We start from the raw sequence: 20186 nt of genomic DNA, 5'->3' as shown, positions 1-20186 counted from the left end.
AGTATTAATACTATGGTATCATCTGTGTATGTCTAGTAACAAGGCTATAGAACCTATGTACAGTGACAATGCTATAGAGACGTATGTGTAATTAACAACTATAGTAACGTATGCATAGTCACAATGCCATAGTTACATATGTGTTACAACAATGCCATAGCAACGTATGCACAGTAATAACGATATGGTAACGTGCCTAACGTTATATAGAACAACGTATGCATATGTATGGTCGTCTGTAACAACCTATATCGACCACAGCCTAAGTGTCAGAAATGCAATAGGAATGACACTGTGACCACCAGGGAATTTGATAAGACTAAGTACAAGAGCACAAATAATAATGCTAACATTAACAATGAGAAAAACATGTAAGTTATGGTCAAGGGGAAAATTCTGGTAATTATTGCATGAGGATGCTCCGATCAGGTTGGAGACCAGCGAGCGGTAGTGTGCGTAGATGCTGGACATCTGCCGCTGTGCTGTTGTTCACTTGATCTGAACAATTTGAAAGTCTGAAACAACAACCCCAGCATCGTAAATGACCGTAACCGTGAACATCAGGACAGCCTGAAAGTGTAACAACCCAGGTTATGTGACAGTAATCATATTGTGACAACCCTGAACATTGAAAACATCACTGTAATGATGTTAGCATGAGAAGCATAACAGTAACGACGGTGATTAAATTTATGTGTATATGGCAAAAATGCAGGAGCTGACTAGTAAACATAGCACAATAGTATGATCTAACCAGTATCCTAAACGGTATATAGTATCTTACCACATAGTATATTACAGAATAGGAGTAGTAAAGTAATATATTAGTAATATAGTAAAATGAGGCTGTACAGTATTACAGTGGCCAGACTGTATGTAGCACATCATGACAGGCTGAACAGCATATGGCATCCTCTTACCTGGGGTGGACAGATACCCCCGCTGAGGGAGCTGGTGCAGCTGACATGCACTTGCAGGTAAGGCCTGCAACACTGCTACAGTATGCGGACACCTGCCAGGAAACCAAGCAGCCAATGAATGGACACTACAGAGATGTTTTTAGCAATCTTCCTAGGCCAGTAACCATGATAAGGGGCATCCCCTACTTCTAGAGGAAAGAAGGTTTTACCATCATCACATATGGGGAATTACTGTAACAGCAGTGAGACTATGGAACTCTCTGCCACATGATGTTGTGATGTCTGACTCCATAAACAAGTTTAAAGGACATCTGCAGTGAAAATAAACAGCGCTGTGTGCCGGCTAATAAGTGTTTGGACCCCCAGCAATCAAACGCTTATCCCCTATCCTGTGGACAGGGGATATGTTTATTTTAATGCAGATTTCATTTAATGGGGCCTGGAGGTTTTTCTGGAAAAAAACAATATTGCAGGTTATGGATACTAGATTTATGGGGATAGAATGTCTATCCAGGGATTCATTCTGATTGTCATATTGGGGTTGGAAAGGAGTTTTTCCTGTGTCATGGGACAACTAGCATCGGCTTCATAGAGAGTTTGTTCCTTCCTTTGGATCAACACAGTAGAGCAGTGATTCCCAACTGGGGTTCCCCGGAACCTTGGGGTTCCGTTGAGAACTGCCATTGGCTCCAGCAGGCAATTTTTTATTTATTTAAATTTTTTTAGATCTCCCGCCCCAGCCTACACGCCTGTGAATCATGGCGGCGCATGGGGGGGGAGGGGGTCGGGAAGACTGCGTGTGCATTGCGTGTACATGCGCACTGAGCACACAGCGGCGCCGTGAGTGAGTCACAAGCGCGCAGGCCAGGAAAGGGATGAATGCAATGGGGGTAATGCGCGGATTGTTCCCGGCCCCCGGAGGACTGTTCCCGGCCCCTAGGAGGACTGTTCAAGGCCCCGTTTCTACCCGGCCCGCATGATTCTACCCGGCCCACCGATTCTTCCTGGCTCCCCACAGAAGGACGGCTCAGCTTAATTAAGGTATTGCACCCTCTCCCCTCTGTCATCCCTGTCCACCCCCCTTTGTTACCCCTCTGTTACCCCCTTTCACCCTTGTCCACTTTCCTGTCATCCATGTCCACCTTGTCCGCCCGTCACCCATGTTCACCCCCCCTCTGACCACCCCCATCACCAATGTAAAACCCCCACTATTCACCCCTGTCCACCCCTCTTTCACCCCCTACGCCCCTCTGTCACCCATGTACACCGCTCTGTCACCCATGTAAACCCCTCTGTCACCCATGTATACTCCTCTACACCCCTCTGTCACCCATGTACACTCCTCTACACCCCTGTGTCACCCATGTACACTCCTCTACACCCCTCTGTCACCCATGTACACTCCTCTACACCCCTCTGTCATCCATGTACACTCCTCTACACCCCTCTGTCACCCATGTACTCTCCTCTACACCCCTGTCACCCACCCATGTACACTCCCTTACACCCCTCTGTTACCCATGTACACTCCTCTACACCCCTCTGTCACCCATGTACACTCCTCTATACCTATACGCCCCTTTTTTCCTCCTCCCTACTAAAAAGGGAACACTCCCTTACGCCCATGTATACTCCCTTACACCCCTCTGTCACCCATGTACACTCGTCTACACCCCTCTTTCACCCATGTACACTCGTCTACACCCCTCTGTCATCCATGTACACTCATCTACACCCCTCTGTCACCCATGTACACTTCCTTACACCCCTCTGTCACCCATGTACACTCCTCTACACCCCTCTTTCACCCATGTACACTCATCTACACCCCTCTATCACCCATGTAGACTCCTCTACACCTATACGCCCCTTTTTTCCTCCTCCCTACTAAAAAGGGAACACTCCCTTACACCCATGTACACCCCTCTGTCACCCATGTACACTCCTCTACACCCCTCTGTCACCCTTGTACGCTCCTCTACACCCCTCTGTCACCCACCCATGTCATCCACCCATGTACACTGCGTTACACCCCTCTGTCACCCATGAACACTCCTCTACACCCCTCTGTCACCCATGTACACTCCTCTACACCCCTCTGTCACCCATGTACGCTCCTCTACACCCCTCTGTCACCCACCCATGTACACTGCCTTACACCCCTCTGTCACCCATGTACACTCATCTACACCCCTATGTCACCCATGTACACTCCTTTACACCCCTATGTCACCCATGTACACTCCTTTACACCCCTCTGTCACCCATGTACACTTCTCTACACCCCTGTCACCCATGTACACTCCTCTATACCCCTCTGTCACCCATGTACACTTCTAAAAAAGGGAATCTGGAGGCTGGTGCTGGAAAAGTGTGGAGCCTAATAGGATTGTTTTTTAGGTTTAACGGTGAAGAATTGTGGCTGGAAGAAATCGTAATGACGGCGCAGAGCAGATGGAGAAGAGTAGGGTATGATGCTAGTTTTAGAAGATGTCAAATGTGAGTATCTGTATAAAGAAGCACTGTAATCTACACTACATACCCACCACAGATAAATTGATATTGTACACTGCGACCATTCTTTTTTTTCTTTCGGTAGGGGTTCCCCGCGCAAAAAATGCGCTAGCCGAAAAAGGTTGGGAAACACTGCAGTAGAGTGTTAGGTTGAACTTGATGGACTCTTTTTCTTTATCCTTATAAACCATGTAACTAAATATCTATGTAACATTAAAGGGGTACTCCGGTGAAAACCTTTTTTCTTTTAAATCAACTGGTGGCAGAAAGTTAAACATATTTGTAAATTACTTCTATTACAAAATCTTAATCCTTCCAGTACTTATTAGCTGCCGAATACTACAGAGGACATTCCTTTCTTTTTGGAACACTGATGACATCACGAGCACAGTGCTCTCTGCTGACATCTCTGTCCATTTTAGTAACCATGCATAGCAAATGTATGCTAAGGGCAGCATGATGGCTCAGTGGTTAGCACTGCTGCCTTGCAGTGCTGGGGACTTGGGTTCAAATCTCACTAAGGACAACCATAAATAAAGCGTTATTATTATTATAATAACGTCAGCAGAGAGAACTGTGCTCGTGATGTCATCAGAGAGCATTCCAAAAAGAAAAGAATTTCCTCTGTAGTATTCAGCATCTAATAAGTACAGGAAGGATTAAGATTTTTTAATAGAAGTAATTTACAAATATGTTTAACTTTCTGCCACCAGGACCAATTGGTCTTAAGGACCAATGACGTCCTGGGACGTCATGGCACCCTGGGCCTTAAGGACCAATGACGTCCCACGACGTCATGGCCTTTTCCGGTCCCTGCCGCTCGCCGGGCAGAGATCGGGACTGGATGCCTGCTGAAATCCTTCAGCAGGCATCCAGGGCAAACGCAGAGGGGGGCCATGTAGGCCCCCCATGTCGGCGATCGCCGCAAATCGCAAGGGAAATCGCCCTTGCGTTCTGCGGCGATAGCGGGCTGATCGGGTCTCTGGGACCCGACCGCCCGATAATTTCGCATGATCCCGGCTGTCGCAGACAGCCAGGACCATGCTAAAGCACAGGAGCGAGGTGGCAAGCCTGCCATCTCCTCCTATTCCCTGCGATCCGTCGGTTAGTTAACCGACCAATCGCAGGGGGGGGGGGGGCGGTTACTTCCTCCCGTCCTGCCCGGCCCCTGAAAGTCCGGAGAGGACAGGAGGAAGACCGGAGGACGTGGCGGGGGACGGGGGAGTGCTGGGGACCAGCCCCGGTACTTATCTCGTCCCTGAAGACCCGGATCCCGGCGAGGAAGACGGCGGCGACAGGTGAGTAGATCTTCAGCCGCGGTCGGCCCTTTACAGCAATGCACGTCGCCGTAAAGCAACATGCATTGCTGTATTGGGACCCTGTCTACTACAACTCCCAGCATGCCCAGACAGCCCTTGGCGTCTGGGCATGCTGGGAGTTGTAGTTTTGCAACATCTGGAGGTCCACAGTTTGGAGACCACTGTGCCCTTCCAGATGTTGCAAAACTACACATCCTCAGCATGCCTGGACAGTTTGGGCATACTGGGAGTTGTAGTTTTGCAACATCTGGAAGGGCACAGATTGGGAACCACTGTATTAGTGGTCTACAAACTGTAGTCTTCCAGATGTTGCAAAACTACAACTCCAAGCATGCTGGGAGTTGTAGTTCGGCAACATCTGGCTCTAAAGATGTTGCCGTACTACTTCCAGCATGCCTGAGAATGCTGGGAGTTGTAGTTTTGCAACAACAGGAGGCACACTGGTTGGGAAACATTGTCTGTTTCCTAACTCAGTGTTTCCCAACCCGTGTGCCTCCAGCTGTTGCAAAACTATAACTACCAGCATGCACTGATAGACTGTGCATTCTGGGAGTTGTAGTTTTGCAACAGCTAGAGGTTCCCCCCCCCCCCCCCCTGTGAATGTACAGGGTACATTCACATGGGCAGGGGCTTACAGTGAGTATCAGGCTGCAAGTTTGCAATGCAGCAAATTTTGCGCGGCAGCTCAAACTCGCAGCGGGAAACTCGCTGTAACCCCCCCTGCCCGTGTGACTGTACCCTAAAAACACTACACTAACACAAAATAAAATAAAAAAAAGTAAAAAACACTACATATACACATACCCCTACACAGCCCCCCTCCCCAATAAAAATGAAAAACGTCTGGTACGCCACTGTTTTCAAAATGGAGCCTCCAACTGTTGCAAAACAACAACTCCAAGTATTGCCGGACAGCTGTTGACTGTCCAAGCATGCTGGGAGTTTTGCAACAGCTGGAGGCACCCTGTTTGGGAATCACTGGCGTAGAATACCCCTATGCAAATCCCTAATTCAGGCCTCAAATGCGCATGGCGCTCTCTCAGTTTGGAGCCCTGTCGTATTTCAAGGCAACAGTTTAGGGACACATATGGGGTGTCGCCGTACTCGGGAGAAATTGCCTAACAAATTTTGGGGGGCTTTTTCTCCAAAGGTGAAGTTGGGGTCTACACCAGCATGTTAGTGTAAAAAAATAAATTTTTTACACTAACATGCTGGTGTTGCCCTATACTTTTCATTTTGACAAGAGGTAAAAAAATTGTAATGCAATTTCTCCTGACTACGGAGATACCCCATATGTGTGCGCAAAGTGCTCTGGGGGCGCACAACAAGGCCCAGAAGGGAGAGTGCACCATGTACATTTGAGGTGATTTTCACAGGGGTGGCTGATTGTTACAGCGGTTTTGACAAACGCAAAAAAAAAACACATGTGACCCCATTTCGGAAACTAGACCCCTCACGGAATGTAATGAGGGGTGCAGTGAGAATTTACACCCCACTGGTGTCTGACAGATCTTTGGAACAGTGGGCTGTGCAAATTAAATATTTTGTACAGCCCACTGTTCCAAAGATCTGACAGACACCAGTGGGGGGTAAATGCTCATTGTACCACTTGTTACGTTCCTCAAGGGGTCTAGTTTCCAAAATGGTATGCCATGTGGGGGTTATTTTGCTGTCCTGGCACCATAGGGGCTTCCTAAATGCGACATGCCCCCGAGCAAAATTTGCTCTCAAAAAGCCAAATATGACTCCTTCTCTTCTGAGCATTGTAGTTCGCCCATAGTGCACTTCAGGTCAACTTATGGGGTACCTCCATACTCAGAAGAAATGGGGTTACAAATTTTGGGGGGTATTTTCTGCCATTAACCCTTGTATAAATGTGAAATTTTGGGGGAAACACACATTTTAGTGAAATTTTTTTTAATTTTTTTTACATATGCAAAAGTCGTGAAACACCTGTCGGGTATTAAGGCTCACTTTATTCCTTGTTAAGTTCCTCAAGGGGTCTAGTTTCCAAAATGGTATGCCATGTGTTTTTTTCCCCTGTTCTGGCACCATAGGGGCTTCCTAAATGCAACATGCCCCCCAAAAACCATTTCAGAAAAACGTACTCTCCAAAATCCCCTTGTCGCTCCTTCGCTTCTGAGCCCTCTACTGCGCCCGCCGAACACTTTACATAGACATATGAGGTATGTCCTTACTCGAGACACATTGGGCTACAAATATAAATATAAATGTTCTCCTTTTACCCCTTGTAAAAATTCAAAAATTGGGTCTACAAGAACATGCGAGTGTAAAAAATGAAGATTGTGAATTTTCTCCTTCACTTTGCTGCTATTCCTGTGAAACACCTAAAGGGTTAAAATGCTGACTGAATGTCATTTTGAATACTTTGGGGGCTGCAGTTTTTATAATGGGGTCATTTGTGGGGTATTTCTAATATGAAGACCCTTCAAATCCACTTCAAACCTGAACTGGTCCCTGAAAAATTGTGATTTTGGAAATTTTTTGAAAAATTGGAAAATTGCTGCTGAACTTTGAAGCCCTCTGGTGTCTTCCAAAAGTAAAAACACATAAATTTTATGATGCAAACATAAAGTAGACATATTGTATATGTGAATAAAAAAAAAATGATTTGGAATATTCATTTTCCTTACAAGCAGAGAGCTTCAAAGTTAGAAAAATGCAAAATTTTCAATTTTTTCAGCAAATTTTGGAATTTTTCACTAAGAAACAATGCAAGTATCGACAAAATTTTACCAATAACATAAAGTAGAATATGTCACGAAAAAACAATCTCGGAATCAGAATGATAGGTAAAAGCATCCCAGAGTTATTAATGTTTAAAGTGACAATGGTCAGATGTTCAAAAAACGCTCTGGCCCTAAGGTGTAAAATGGCCTGGTCCTTAAGGGGTTAAAAGAAAAAAGGTTTTCATCGGAGTACCCCTTTAACCTCTTAAGGACCAAGGGCGTACAGGTACGCCCTTGTTCCTGCTCTCCTGATATAACGCGGGGTTACACAGTGACCCCGCGTCATATCGCGGCGGGCCCGGCGTCATAGTGAAGCCGGGACCCGCCTCTAATAGAGCGCAGCGCCGATCGCGGCGCCGCACGCTATTAACCCTTTAGCCGCGCGCTCAGAGCTGAGCCGCGCGGCTAAAAGTGAAACCGAAAGTGGCCGGTTAGCTCAGTCGGGCTGTTCGGGATAGCCGCGGCTAATCGCGGCATCCCGAACAGCTGACAGGACAGCGGGAGGGCCCCTTCCTGCCTCCTCGCTGTCCCATCGCCGAATGACTGCTCAGTGCCTGAGATCCAGGCATGAGCAGTCATGCGGCAGAATTGTTGATCACTGGTTTCTTATGAGAAACCAGTGATCAGCATAGAAGATCAGTGTGTGCAGTGTTATAGGTCCCTATGGGACCTATAACACTGCAAAAAAAAAAGTGGGAAAAAAAAGTGAATAAAGATCATTTAACTCCTCCCCTATTAAAAGTTTGAATCACCCCCCTTTTCCAATAAAAAAAAAACACAGTGTAAATAAAAATAAACATATATGGTATCACCGCGTGCGGTAATGTCCGAATTATAAAAATATATCATTAATTAAACCGCTCGGTCAATGGCGTGCGCGCAAAAAAATTCATTTAAAAATGAATAAAAAGTCCGATCAATAAGTCCTATCAATGCTAAAATGGTACCGTTAAAAACTTCAGATCACGGCGCAAAAAATGAGCCCTCATACCGCCCCATAGAGGGAAAAATAAAAAAGTTATAGGGGTCAGAAGATGACAATTTTAAATGTATTAATTTTCCTGCATGTAGTTATGATTTTTTCCAGAAGTCCGACAAAATCAAACCTATATAAGTAGGGTATCATTTTAATCGTATGGACCTACAGAATAAAGATAAGGTGTCATTTTTACCGAAAAATGTACTACGTAGAAACGGAAGCCCCCAAAAGTTACAAAACTGCGTTTTTTTTTCCAATTTTGTCGCACAATGATTTTTTTTTCCGTTTCACCGTAGATTTTTGGGCAAAATGACTGACGTCATTACAAAGTAGAATTGGTGGCGCAAAAAATAAGCAATCATATGGATTTTTAGGTGCAAAATTGAAAGAGTTATGATTTTTTAAAGGCAAGGAGCAAAAAACGAAAATGCAAAAACGGAAAAACCCCGGGTCCTTAAGGGGTTAAACACTGTTGTACAGGCTGTGCACTACTTTACATTGTAGCAGTGTTGTCACATGAAAGATATAAACTTTCAGGAACAAGGTCGGCAGTTCTTTGGCAGTTTAAGTATGTATTAAAAGGCATAATTTTCCCTACTATCTATTAGAAAGGATATTAGAAGTCATTTTAAAGTTCTGTTACTTGACTTACATATTATTTCTAATATGCCTTTTACTTTGAATAGTTGAATTTTATTCTATGTAATCACTTTTTTTTTTAATCAACTGGTGTCAGAAAGTTATACAGATTTGTAAATTACTTCTATTAAAAAATCTTAATCCTTCCAGTACTTATCACCTGCTATATGCTCCACAGGAAGTTCTTTTCTTTTTGAATTTCTTTTCTGTCTGACCACAGTGCTCTCTGCTGACACCTGTGTCCAGAGAAGGAGCAAATGGAAATATTAAAATGTAATTTAAAAAAAAAATATAAGTAATTTACAAATCTGTTTAACTTTCTGGCACCAGTTGATTTAAAAAGAAATTTGTTCCAGCGAAGTACCCCTTTAAAATAAAGCCATTATCTAATTTTTTTTTTAATTACACAAACATATATATGGATTGTTGTTATTTTTTGTGTTATGTTACACATAAACAACATGAATAAGTACACTGTCATTTATACATTCATTTTGAATTTATCATATTTATATAAGCAGAGATGTAAAAAAAAAAAGAAATAAAAATAAATAAAATCAGTGGATCAATGGTGTTTATATTTTGGCAAGTGCAATAGTGGCTTGCTGTTTGTCTGTGATATTGGAGTATTTACATGAAGAGATGCTGCAGGTAGTTTACTTTTCTGCTTTCATCCTTCTGCCCCATTTTGTAATTTCTTTAGCCCCACTGGAAGCAGTCGATATGCCTCATCGGGAGAACTCAGTCGGGATTCCACTCAGCTCAGCGATGATTTTGATCAAGAGAATGACAGTCTGCAGGGTTCAGAAATAGATGAAGAGAGAGACAGAGACTCATATCACTCCTGTCACAGTTCTGTCAGTTACCGAAAAGATTCTCCAAACTGGGAGGGAGAAGAATGCCCTGAAGGCTACAGTGAAGATGATGATGGAGGGTACCCTGATAGCAGAGAACAACTCTCTGATAGAGATCTCTATGATGATGAGCTTCAAGATGAAGAAGATGAAGATAGTAAAATAACATATGTAATAGAAGACTCCTTGTATCTGTCTGGAGAGAGTAAAGAAAAGACACCTCCTGAGATCCCAGTGGAAAAGGATAGGTCACCAGAGGTTGTTCCACAGGATGAGGCAGTATCAGCTCTACCTGAAGTTCAAGAATCAGAGAGGTAAAGATAGTCAATAACTAAGTACTTTGATATATGTTAGAATGTAACTGTCTTTCAAACAATTGTGCATTAATAAATAGTACAACAGAATTTAACAATCTCTGTAATACATTGTATTAGAGAGTGATTTCTTACAGGGCTGTTTTCTTCACTCCAAATTCTGATATTCTCATCATTAAGGGAATACATCTTTAGAGTGAAAAAAAGGGCTTTTATCTTCACTAAGATCAGGTTACACTGCCCATAAAAGTCTATGGGGAGGAGACAGAAAAATGAATGAGGAGAGGAAATGCAGGGAGAAACAATGACTCATTTTTTTTTTTCTCACAGAAAGTGCTAATTTCACAGGTTAGACTGATCAAGTACTCTTCTATAATGCCCACCGTACTAGTGTGTCTTGTGGGAATTTGCTACAGAGAGACTGTTTTGCCACAGGATTCCCTGTTTGCTGTATGTCAGCCTATGCTGAAAAGTTACTTGAAATGACAGGTTTACTTTAACAGAAATGTTTCATTAAAAGAAAAGTAATACATGATACATACATGGCACTGATACAATTTCAAAACCATGAGGCAGCTTCATATAGACCAGATGCCCAAAGCAACCAGATTGTTTCTTTCATTTTTCAGAGACATTTTCAAAAATGAAAGAAGCGATCTGATTGGTTGCTATGGGCAACTGATCAACTTTTCCACAGCACAGGTTTTGATGAATCTCCCACCATATCCCTAGAGCAGCCGTATAGACCAAGCATATAATGTATCAATTGTATTCATATTTAAAATAGCTTTTAAACATCTATTGCCATGGAACTTGTTAACAATCGCAAATTTCACTTTTTGAAAGAAGTTTTAGAAACAAACAATATAGAAATTGCAAGTTTAAGTACTTGAAATGGTATCTTGTAGTCACCCCTATTCTGTCATCATAACTTTCTGATTAAGGTAATAAAGGTGACAATGTGGCTGAGTGTATTTGTCTACTAAAAAGACACACAAAAATTTAAGGTTTATAACATCCTATTTTACGTTGATTAATACATTTTTCTGCCAGTCTGTGTTATAGAAAATATTTTTCATATATACCACATGAAGACTAATTTAATTTTATTCAGTTACAGAGAGGAGAGCTCCGGCATGTCAAGAGCAAAATCAAACTGGCTTAGGGCATTTAACAAGGTGCGGATGCAGCTACAAGAGGTATGTGTGATGGACAGGTCTTAAATATGAATTACCAACTTCAAAGGTGTATATACTATAGAGAGGCTTCAACAACAGTGCTGTCAAAAATATTCAAAGGGTATTTAAAAAAAAAACACTTTTTTAAGTTTATCTTCATCTTTTTCTGTTGCCCTGTCTAATTGCCTTTTTAATTTTTTTCATATTTATTTATTTTATTTTATATTTTTTTGTATCATTTTGTGATTTTTTCCATTCAGAATGGCTCCTTCTCTCCACCCCCTCCCTGTTCATACCCTCATCTTAAACATCATTCTGTTCCATTGTCAGAGGCCAAAGATATCCATCACAGGTAGGTGAGCAGTGACTGATTATCTCTAAATATATCTAGTTTATTATGAATCATGCTTCAACAATATTATTTTCACAAGGAATATCAACATTATATGATGCTTCTATTTAGAGTGTATTTTAACTAGGCAAACTACTTGTTTTGAAAAGAAAACTTTAACATGAATAATACATCTTGAACTCTAATGAATATTGACTTTGTCCTTCATCATGACCTATTAAAAATGTTACTCCTGTGGAAAGCAAACATTTTTAATCAACTGGTTCCAGAAAGTTATGCAGATTTGTAAATTACTTCTATTTAAAAATCTTTAGCCTGCCAGTACTGCTAAATGCTCCAGAGAAAGTTGTATAGTTCTTTCAAATTTGACCACAGTGCTCTCTGCTGCCACTTCTGTCCGTGTCAGGAATCCCCATAGCAAACCTCTCTTGCACTGGACAGTTCCTGGCATAGACAGAGGTGTAGGCAGAGAGCACTGTGATCAGACTGGAAATAACTGCCCTGCTTTCTCTGTAGTATACAGCAGCTGATAAGTACTGGAAGGCATAAGATTTTTAAGTAGAAGTAATTTACAAATATGTTTAACTTTCTGGCACCAGTTGATTTGAAAACATTTTTTCCCACTTGAGTACCCCTTTAACCCCTTAAGGTTCACGGGTTTTTATTTTGCACTTTCGGTTTTTCCTCCTCACTTTCTAAAACTCATAACTCTTTCAATTTTCATGTACAGACCCATATGAAGGATTGTTTTTTGTGCCAATAATTTAACTTTGTGATGAAATCAATAATTTCACCACAAAATCTACGGTGAAACCAGAAAAAAAATATTTGTGGGGCAAAATTGAAAAAAAACCAAAAACAAATTCTGAGGGCTCCCGATTCTACGCATAGCATTTTTTGGTAAAAATGACACCTTGTCTTTATTCTGTAGGTCCATACAAATAAAATGATACCCAACTTATATAAGTTTGATTTAGTTTTACTTCTATTAAAAAATTATAACTTAAAGTGATAACTTAACATTTAAAAATGTCCCCTTCTGACCACTATAACTTTTTTATTTTTCCATATAAGGGATGTGTGCTAATTTTTTGAGACATTGGGGGACTTTTACTAACCTAGTCTATTCTGGGTATGCTTATAGACCAGCGTATGTGGTAGTCTCCTGTCTATTGTGCTCCTAATTTATCAAAGGTCTCACAGCCCTTGATAAATTCTGTGCTCAGACTTCAGGGTCTACAGCTTAAACTGCATTTAGACCTGCTCCAACATGGTCTGACATTTCAGCGTATTTTGGGCAGATGCGACTTGTCGCACAAAAGTCGCACTTGATAAATTCAGCACCAATGCATTTTCCAATGCATTTCCGTCTAAAATAGACTTGCATTCATCATGTTCTAAAAAAAAATCCTCTACAGCAAAAGTCGAAGAAAAGTCGCACATATTTAGACTGCGACTTTCTGTGCGACAAATTTAGACAGGAAAAACCAGTCTAAATCCTTTGATAAATCTCCCTCATTGTCTGTTGTTTTTATCGGTACCATTTTTGTTTTGATGAAACTTTTTGATTGATTTGTATACATTTTGTTAGGGTGTACAAAGTTACCAAAATATACAATTTTGGACTTTGGTATTTTTTAATGTATACGTCATTGTACAGGACTGTACAGTTTAATTAACATTATATTTTTATAGTTCGGACATTTGCGCATTCGGCGATACCACATATGTTTATTTTTATTATGTTTACGTGTTTTTTTATACTTTTTTAATTCAATTTTTTTTTTACACTTAATTAGTCTCCTTATGAGACTTTTAGGAGAATCATTAGATTCCTCATACAGATCAATGTAGTTCCATAGCCAGGCTCTATCAATCACAGAGCCGGGACCAGCACAGGATGAGAGGTAAGCCCTCTGGTTACCTTAGAAGTGCATCTCTCCCCTGTGATCGCAATGTGTGGGATGATCTACCCCACTGGACAACCAGGGACTGTTTAAAGGTCCCTTTAGACGGTGCTGTTAGCGGTGATCTAAAGGGTTAATAGCTGTCTGCGGCGATTGTCGCATATTGGCTATTAACGGCGGCCCTCAGCAACAGGAATCAACCACACTGTGTGCCCTCTTAGGACAAGCCGTCTCATCCTTAGACGGCAACCAGTTAATTGAATTAACTCCTTAACGACTCAGGACGTATATTTATGTCCTGCGCTGGCTCCCGTTATATAACGCGGGGTCACGCGGTGACCCTGTGTCATATTGGGTCAGTCCCGGTGGCCACATCAACGGCTGGGACCCGCTGCTAATACCGGACATCACCGATAGTGGTGATGCCTAGTATTAACCCTTCAGACACGGCAATCAAAGTTGATCGCTATGTCTGAAGTGAAAGTGAAAGCTTCCCGGCAGCTCAGTGGTGCTGTTCGGGACCGCAGCGATTTCACTGCAGCAGTCCCGAACAGCACTAGGACGTGAGGAGGATCCCTACCTGTTTTGTGCGCATTCCGATTGCCGAATGACTGCTCCGTGCCTGAGATCCACACTGATAAATGCCATGCTATTGCATGGCAGTGATCAGTGTAGGAAATCATGTGTACATTGTTATAGTCCCCTATAACATTGCAAAAAAAAATAAAAATTTGAAAATAAAGTGTTAATAAGTGTGATTTAACTCCTTCCCTAATAAAAATCTGAATCACCCCACTTTTCCCATTAAAAAATGTAAATAAAAATAAATATAAACATGTGGTATCGCTGCATGCGTAAATGTTCGAACTATAAAAATATATCATTAATTAAACCGCACAGTCAATGACGTACACGTAAAAAAAATCCAAAGTCGAAAATAGCGTATTTTTTGTCCCTTTTTATACCATAAAAATTTATCAAAAGGTCCGATCAAAACAAACATGGTACTGATAAAAACATCAGATCACAACACAAAATTTTTCCATATGCGGAAAAATAAAAATGTTATATGGGTCAGAAGAGAACATTTTTAAATGTATTAAAGGGGTACTCCTTTTTCTTTTAAATCAACTGGTGGCAGAAAGTTAAAAATATTTGTAAATTACGTCTATTAAAAAATCTTAATCCTTCCTGTACTTATTAGCTGCTGAATACTACAGAGGAAATTCTTTTCTTTTTGGAATGCTCTCTGATGACATCACGAGCACAGTTCTCTCTGTTGACGTTATTATAATAATAACACTTTATTTATTGTTGTCCTTAGTGGGATTTGAACCCAAGTCCCCAGCATTGCAAGGCAGCAGTGCTAACCACTGAGCCACCATGCTGCCCTTAGCATACATCTGTTATGCATGGTTGCTAAAATGGACAGAGATGTCAACAGAAAGCATTGTGCTCGTGATGTCATCAGTGTTCCAAAAAGAAAGGAATTTCCTCTGTAGCATTCAGCAGCTAATATGTACTGGAAGGATTAAGATTTTTTAATAGAAGTAATTTAAAAATATGTTTAACTTTCTGCCACCAGTTGATTTAAAAGAAAAAAGGTTTTCACCGTAGTACCCCTTTAATTTTCATGCATGTAGTTATGATTTTTTTCCAGCCAGCAGTAAGACAAAATCAAACCTATATAAGTAGGCTATCATTTTAATCGTATGGACCTACAGAATAAAGATAAGGTGTAATTTTTTACTGAAAAATGCGTAGAAACGGAAGCCCCAAAAAGCCCTTTATCTGTGTGACATTAATAAAACTGGATCCTGTCATATCAAAATGGAGTAACCATGTATCACAGGTATCTGAAAGGAGAACAAGGGATGATTACTCCCAAAACAGAGTCTCGCCCATCTCCAGCATTAATGAAAGAAGACAACACTGTAGTGAGCACCCCGCCTGCAGAAGGTAGTGATGTATCGGACATACTACAGACACTCTCGAAGGCCATAGTGACGGCAAACCACACCCATAGTTACCGCAAACTAAACGTGCTTTCCATGAATCAGCCTGTTCCTGCAGGAGAAGTCTGGAGGGATAATACTGTGCAATTGTTGGAATGGTCTTGTACAGATACCATAAAGAAACAGTGGTTAGTGTAAAGTGTACGTTTTTCAGCCACAGTTAATACTGTGCAAGATAGTGAATGGGCAAGCTACTGTGCATGACTATCTACGAGTTTTACAGGATGCTTATGGAAAACCAGAAGATTCGGGTGATCTGTTGGTTAAGTTCCTAACCACTAAGCAGAAGGAACATAACAAAAGACACTGACTATATTAATCAATTACAGCTGTCACTGGAAAAGTTATTTAATAAAGGAACAGTCACCGCCGCGTTGCATGTTCGGCTATCTAACAAAATTCAGAGGTGGTTTGACCAATAATCCAGTCATGATTCTGCTGAGAGCCAAGTTGGATGATAAAGTTCTGCCCTATTCCACATTTATAAATACAGCCAGGAGATTGGATACAGAACTTTCAGTACTTAGGGAGAGGGTGGCTGAATTGGAGCTCCTATGCAAATCACTGGCAGAGGGAACATATCCATCCCCTAGAAGAGGGGGGCAACACAGAAAGATCCCAAGAAGATTGTTTTATGAGGTTTCACCCTGCCGAGGGGACCGTTTTAAATGCAGAAAATCAGGGCATTTCCAGCAGGAGTACCCCTCAAATTCCTTGGAGGTAGATGGGGAAGCGCTGGCTACCAAGCTTGAGGAGACCCAAAAGACCAGGTCTATGCACAGTCTATCCGTAGGGGCCAAGATTGGGCCCAAATCCTTGATACACTTTCAAGTGTAAGGTATTCATATTTCAGCGTTGCTAGATACGGGGTCTCAAATCATACTCATCTATAAAGACTGCTATGAACGCCATTTGAAGCACATTCCCATGGAACCTGCAGAAGAGTTTCAGTTATAGAGTATGGGATCTCAAGCCCAGCCTGTGGAGGGATGCATAAAAGTTACCATAACTATATTGCAACTAAACACCGGAATGATTTGTCCTATGGAACTGGAAGCTCGCATATCCCCTGCAGCCAAGAAAGTGTGTGCCCCAATAATTTTGGGTACTAATGCAAAGATGTTACTGGATGTATTCTGGGCCTCTCTAACGGAAGTGGGAGAGGTCTCCTTAGCTCGACTGATGGAAGATAGCCCTGTCTTAGGGAAAGAGAGCCATCGATTAGCCTTAGAAATGAAACCAGGGTTGTGCCACTTTTCAGGGACAGAACCTGTATTTGTGAAGCCCGGTGAGACCAAAACCTTACAAGCCATAGCCTCCATGCACTGTTAAATGTTGGGGAGGACTGGACAATACCTTATCAAGTCTCTGCCTGAAGAGGAACTAAAGAAGGGGTGGACTATCATACCTGAAGTGAAAGATTGGTGCAAAAATTGGTGTCGGAGCTTTCCTGTGATGAAACAGAAATTAACCCCACAGAAGTCTAGATTGATCGTCATCAGAAGATTTGTGTGATACACCTCTTAGATCACGTTTCGTCCATCATGTCTGTGAGTGCAGAACAGAAGGATGATGTGGAAGTACCGGTAGATTTTGATTTGGAAGATTCTTCTCTACCATAGCAGTGGAAAGACAGCCTTTGTTCTACACTAGCTACTCTATAGGGAGTGTTTTTTCCAGATGGACATGGGGTGTTCTAAGAGTGCCACTCATGCTTTAAGACTTTCTGATCCTACTCCTCTTAGAGAAAGATCAAAAAGAATACTCATTCGAGACGTGGAAGATGAAAAGAGCATGGCATTATCACAGAGTCCAGGAGACCCTATGCCCCACTCATTGTAGTAGTGAGGAAAAAAGGAATGGTTCAGTTCGGCTATGTGTGGACTACTCTGCTCTGAACAAGAGGACTGTGCCTGATCAGTACACTTTGCCCTGGATTGAGAATCTGCTGAATGTCCTATCTGGCAGCCAGTGGTTCAGTGTTCTTGACCTGAGGTCTGGGTATTATTAGGTACCGTGAAGAAGGAGGATCAGGAGAAGACAGCTTTCATCTGCCCCCTGGAGTTCCATCAGTTTACTACGATGACCTAATTGTGTTCGGGAAGACACCAGAGGAGCATGAACAAAGATTGATGAAGATGTTGGATCGACTTCATGCAGAGGACCTGAAGTGGACAAGTCAGTGGACAAATGCCAATTTGCCCAGAACTCTGTCACTTATGTGGGACACATAGTCTCTGCTGATGGTGTAACCACAGACCCCGCTAAGATTTAAGAAGTGTAGAATTGGCCAAGACCCAATAACATGAGTGAGTTTTGGTCCATCCTTGGATTCTGTTGTTACTACAGAAGGTTTATGAAAGACTACTTGAAGATTGCTCGAGTTTTTTTTATATGTTTTATTTGAATTTTACGATATTCCATAATAATTTAAATCTGTACAAAAGGATACAATACACCAGAAAAAAAAATAAAAATAACCTACATCCCTTACCCAACCCCCACCCTACTAAGAAGACTAGAGAGAGAGAGATTAATCAAATTTCCAAGCAGACCAAATTTTCTTATATTTTTTCTCCTTACAAACGCTCCCCTGTAGATTAACGGCCTTCAACTCATAGGATTTTAGTCATCAATACAAGATTCACCCATTCTGAAATTAAAGAATTTTTTTCTGATAATCACAATCTAAGAACCAACAATTTTGCACAAAATAAAATCCTTTGAGTTAATGCCGATACCATGCCCCAATCTCCACTGGCAGAAAACAATTGGTTCTACCACACAGATACCGTAGCATGGTCCTGAGAGCCCCCCCCCCCCCCCCCCACGATCAACATGGGCACCTCGTGTTGGACAAGACTCATGGGCCTAGAACAAGATCGATTCTATTGGCCTTGCATGAGGGAACATGTCGAGCAACATGTAAAGACCTGCAGAAGGTGTATCCAGAAGACCCTGCCTGTGAGAGCTTCCCCTATGGGTCATCTAAAGATGTATGCAGAAGACCCTGCCTGTGAAAGCTGCCCCTATGGGTCATCTGAAGAGTATGGGGCCCCTGGATCTTTTGTGTGCATGGACTATCTCTGCATTGAGAACAATACAGCAGGGATTAGGAATGTGCTGGTGGTAATGGACCACTTTGCCAGATAGCATTCCCCACTAAGGATCAAAAGGCTGTGATTGTAGCCAAAGTCCTTTTGCAAAAGTATTTCATACACTATGCATGACTACCCAATGAAATACACTCTGATCAAGGTACCGACTTTGAGAGCAAGTTAATCAAGAAACTGTCGGACATGTTACAGGTGCATAAGTTCAGAACTGCACCTTTATCATCCAGAGTGTGATGCACAACCTGAACGGTTGAATAGGACCCTCCTAAACATGCTAGGGACTCTCAAGCAAGTTGAGAAGTGGTCTTGGAGTAAACATGTGGAAGCCATGGTCCACACATATAACTGTATAAGGCATGAATCTACAGGGTTGTCACCCTATTTATTAATGTTCGGAAGAGAAGCCCGACTATCTATAGTTGTCCGACTAAAGGCTTGCATAGAAACCATCTGCTTCCAGTGGCGTATGCTGATTAGGAAGGGAGAAAGAGAAAAGTGAAGAACTGGAGGAAAACTCAACAGGTGGTCCTCAAAACGGGGAAGAGGAGACCCCAGGAACTCTTGGTACAGAGGATCAGTGGTGGTCATCTCCATCTGAGCAAACACAACAATTACCTCCTTTAACGCCTGTGGTTTCTCAAAGTCACAAAACCCCTCTTGTGTCACGCAGTTCTTCAAGGTTGAACCCAGAAAGTGTGTGTTTTGTTTAGCAGCCTTTTTATGAGAAATGATAAAGCATTGGTTGAGACTTCGGTCACATGAGTGGGACATTACACAGGTGATGCTCTAAGCCCTCTCTACCCTGTTACACCACAGGGCATCTGTCTTCTCATTCAAAGTAAAGACTCTGAGGTCTGGTGGCAGACATTACACATCTCAACCTGTTTTAGGCACGCAGAACTTGTTAGGGCCCCATCTTTCCTATGCACACCAGCGGCTATTAGGGCAAAGACAAGGGGGTGGGCTGCAGGTGTTCGAGTGGGAGGGTAAGGAAAATCCACTTTGCATTGCTTTTCATGTTATACTGTTGTCATTGGATTTTCTTATGTCTGCTTCTTTATTTTCTATTTCCTATATAAAATTAGTTCCAGTTAGGCTGTGTTTGTCTTATTGCATCAAGTGTGTTCCCAGTGGGACACCTCATCCCTATCCCAAAGTAAAAACAAAAGGAAAAATAGCCAGCACAACAACCTAATACACAGGTGCCCGCTGCTGTGGCAAATGAAAAATGTACAAACAAGAAAGTTGCAACAGCACTCTAGGTCAAAAAATGGAGGCTCTCAGCGCACTTTTTGATCAAAATGTGTCCCCCCATCCACCACGCGGAGG

At 42.1% G+C, this 20186-nt stretch overlaps 1 protein-coding gene and 1 long non-coding RNA gene across 19 annotated transcripts in view; one reads left to right on the top strand and one right to left on the bottom strand.

Moving 5' to 3' along the window:
• UNC13A (unc-13 homolog A) overlaps positions 1-20186 on the top strand; it is a 701496-nt gene that overhangs the window by 212999 nt on the left and 468311 nt on the right. For 16 of the 17 annotated variants that reach the window (XM_056572660.1, XM_056572589.1, XM_056572615.1 and 13 more), the window contains 2 exons: positions 9825-10289; positions 11404-11488. In XM_056572660.1, the coding sequence (XP_056428635.1) occupies positions 9825-10289; positions 11404-11488 (550 nt within the window). The remainder of the gene's footprint in view (positions 1-9824; positions 10290-11403; positions 11489-20186) is intronic. The other variant, XM_056572580.1, reaches the window with a different exon arrangement.
• LOC130368687 (uncharacterized) overlaps positions 10135-20186 on the bottom strand; it is a 107568-nt gene continuing 97516 nt past the window's right edge. For both annotated transcript variants that reach the window (XR_008892536.1, XR_008892537.1), the window contains exon 3: positions 10135-10267. This is a non-coding gene — a long non-coding RNA (uncharacterized LOC130368687). The remainder of the gene's footprint in view (positions 10268-20186) is intronic.

Source organism: Hyla sarda, chromosome 1 (genome assembly GCF_029499605.1).
Source record: "Hyla sarda isolate aHylSar1 chromosome 1, aHylSar1.hap1, whole genome shotgun sequence".
Classification (NCBI taxonomy): Eukaryota; Metazoa; Chordata; class Amphibia; order Anura; family Hylidae; genus Hyla; species Hyla sarda.
This window is presented reverse-complemented; position numbering and strand designations above follow the sequence as displayed.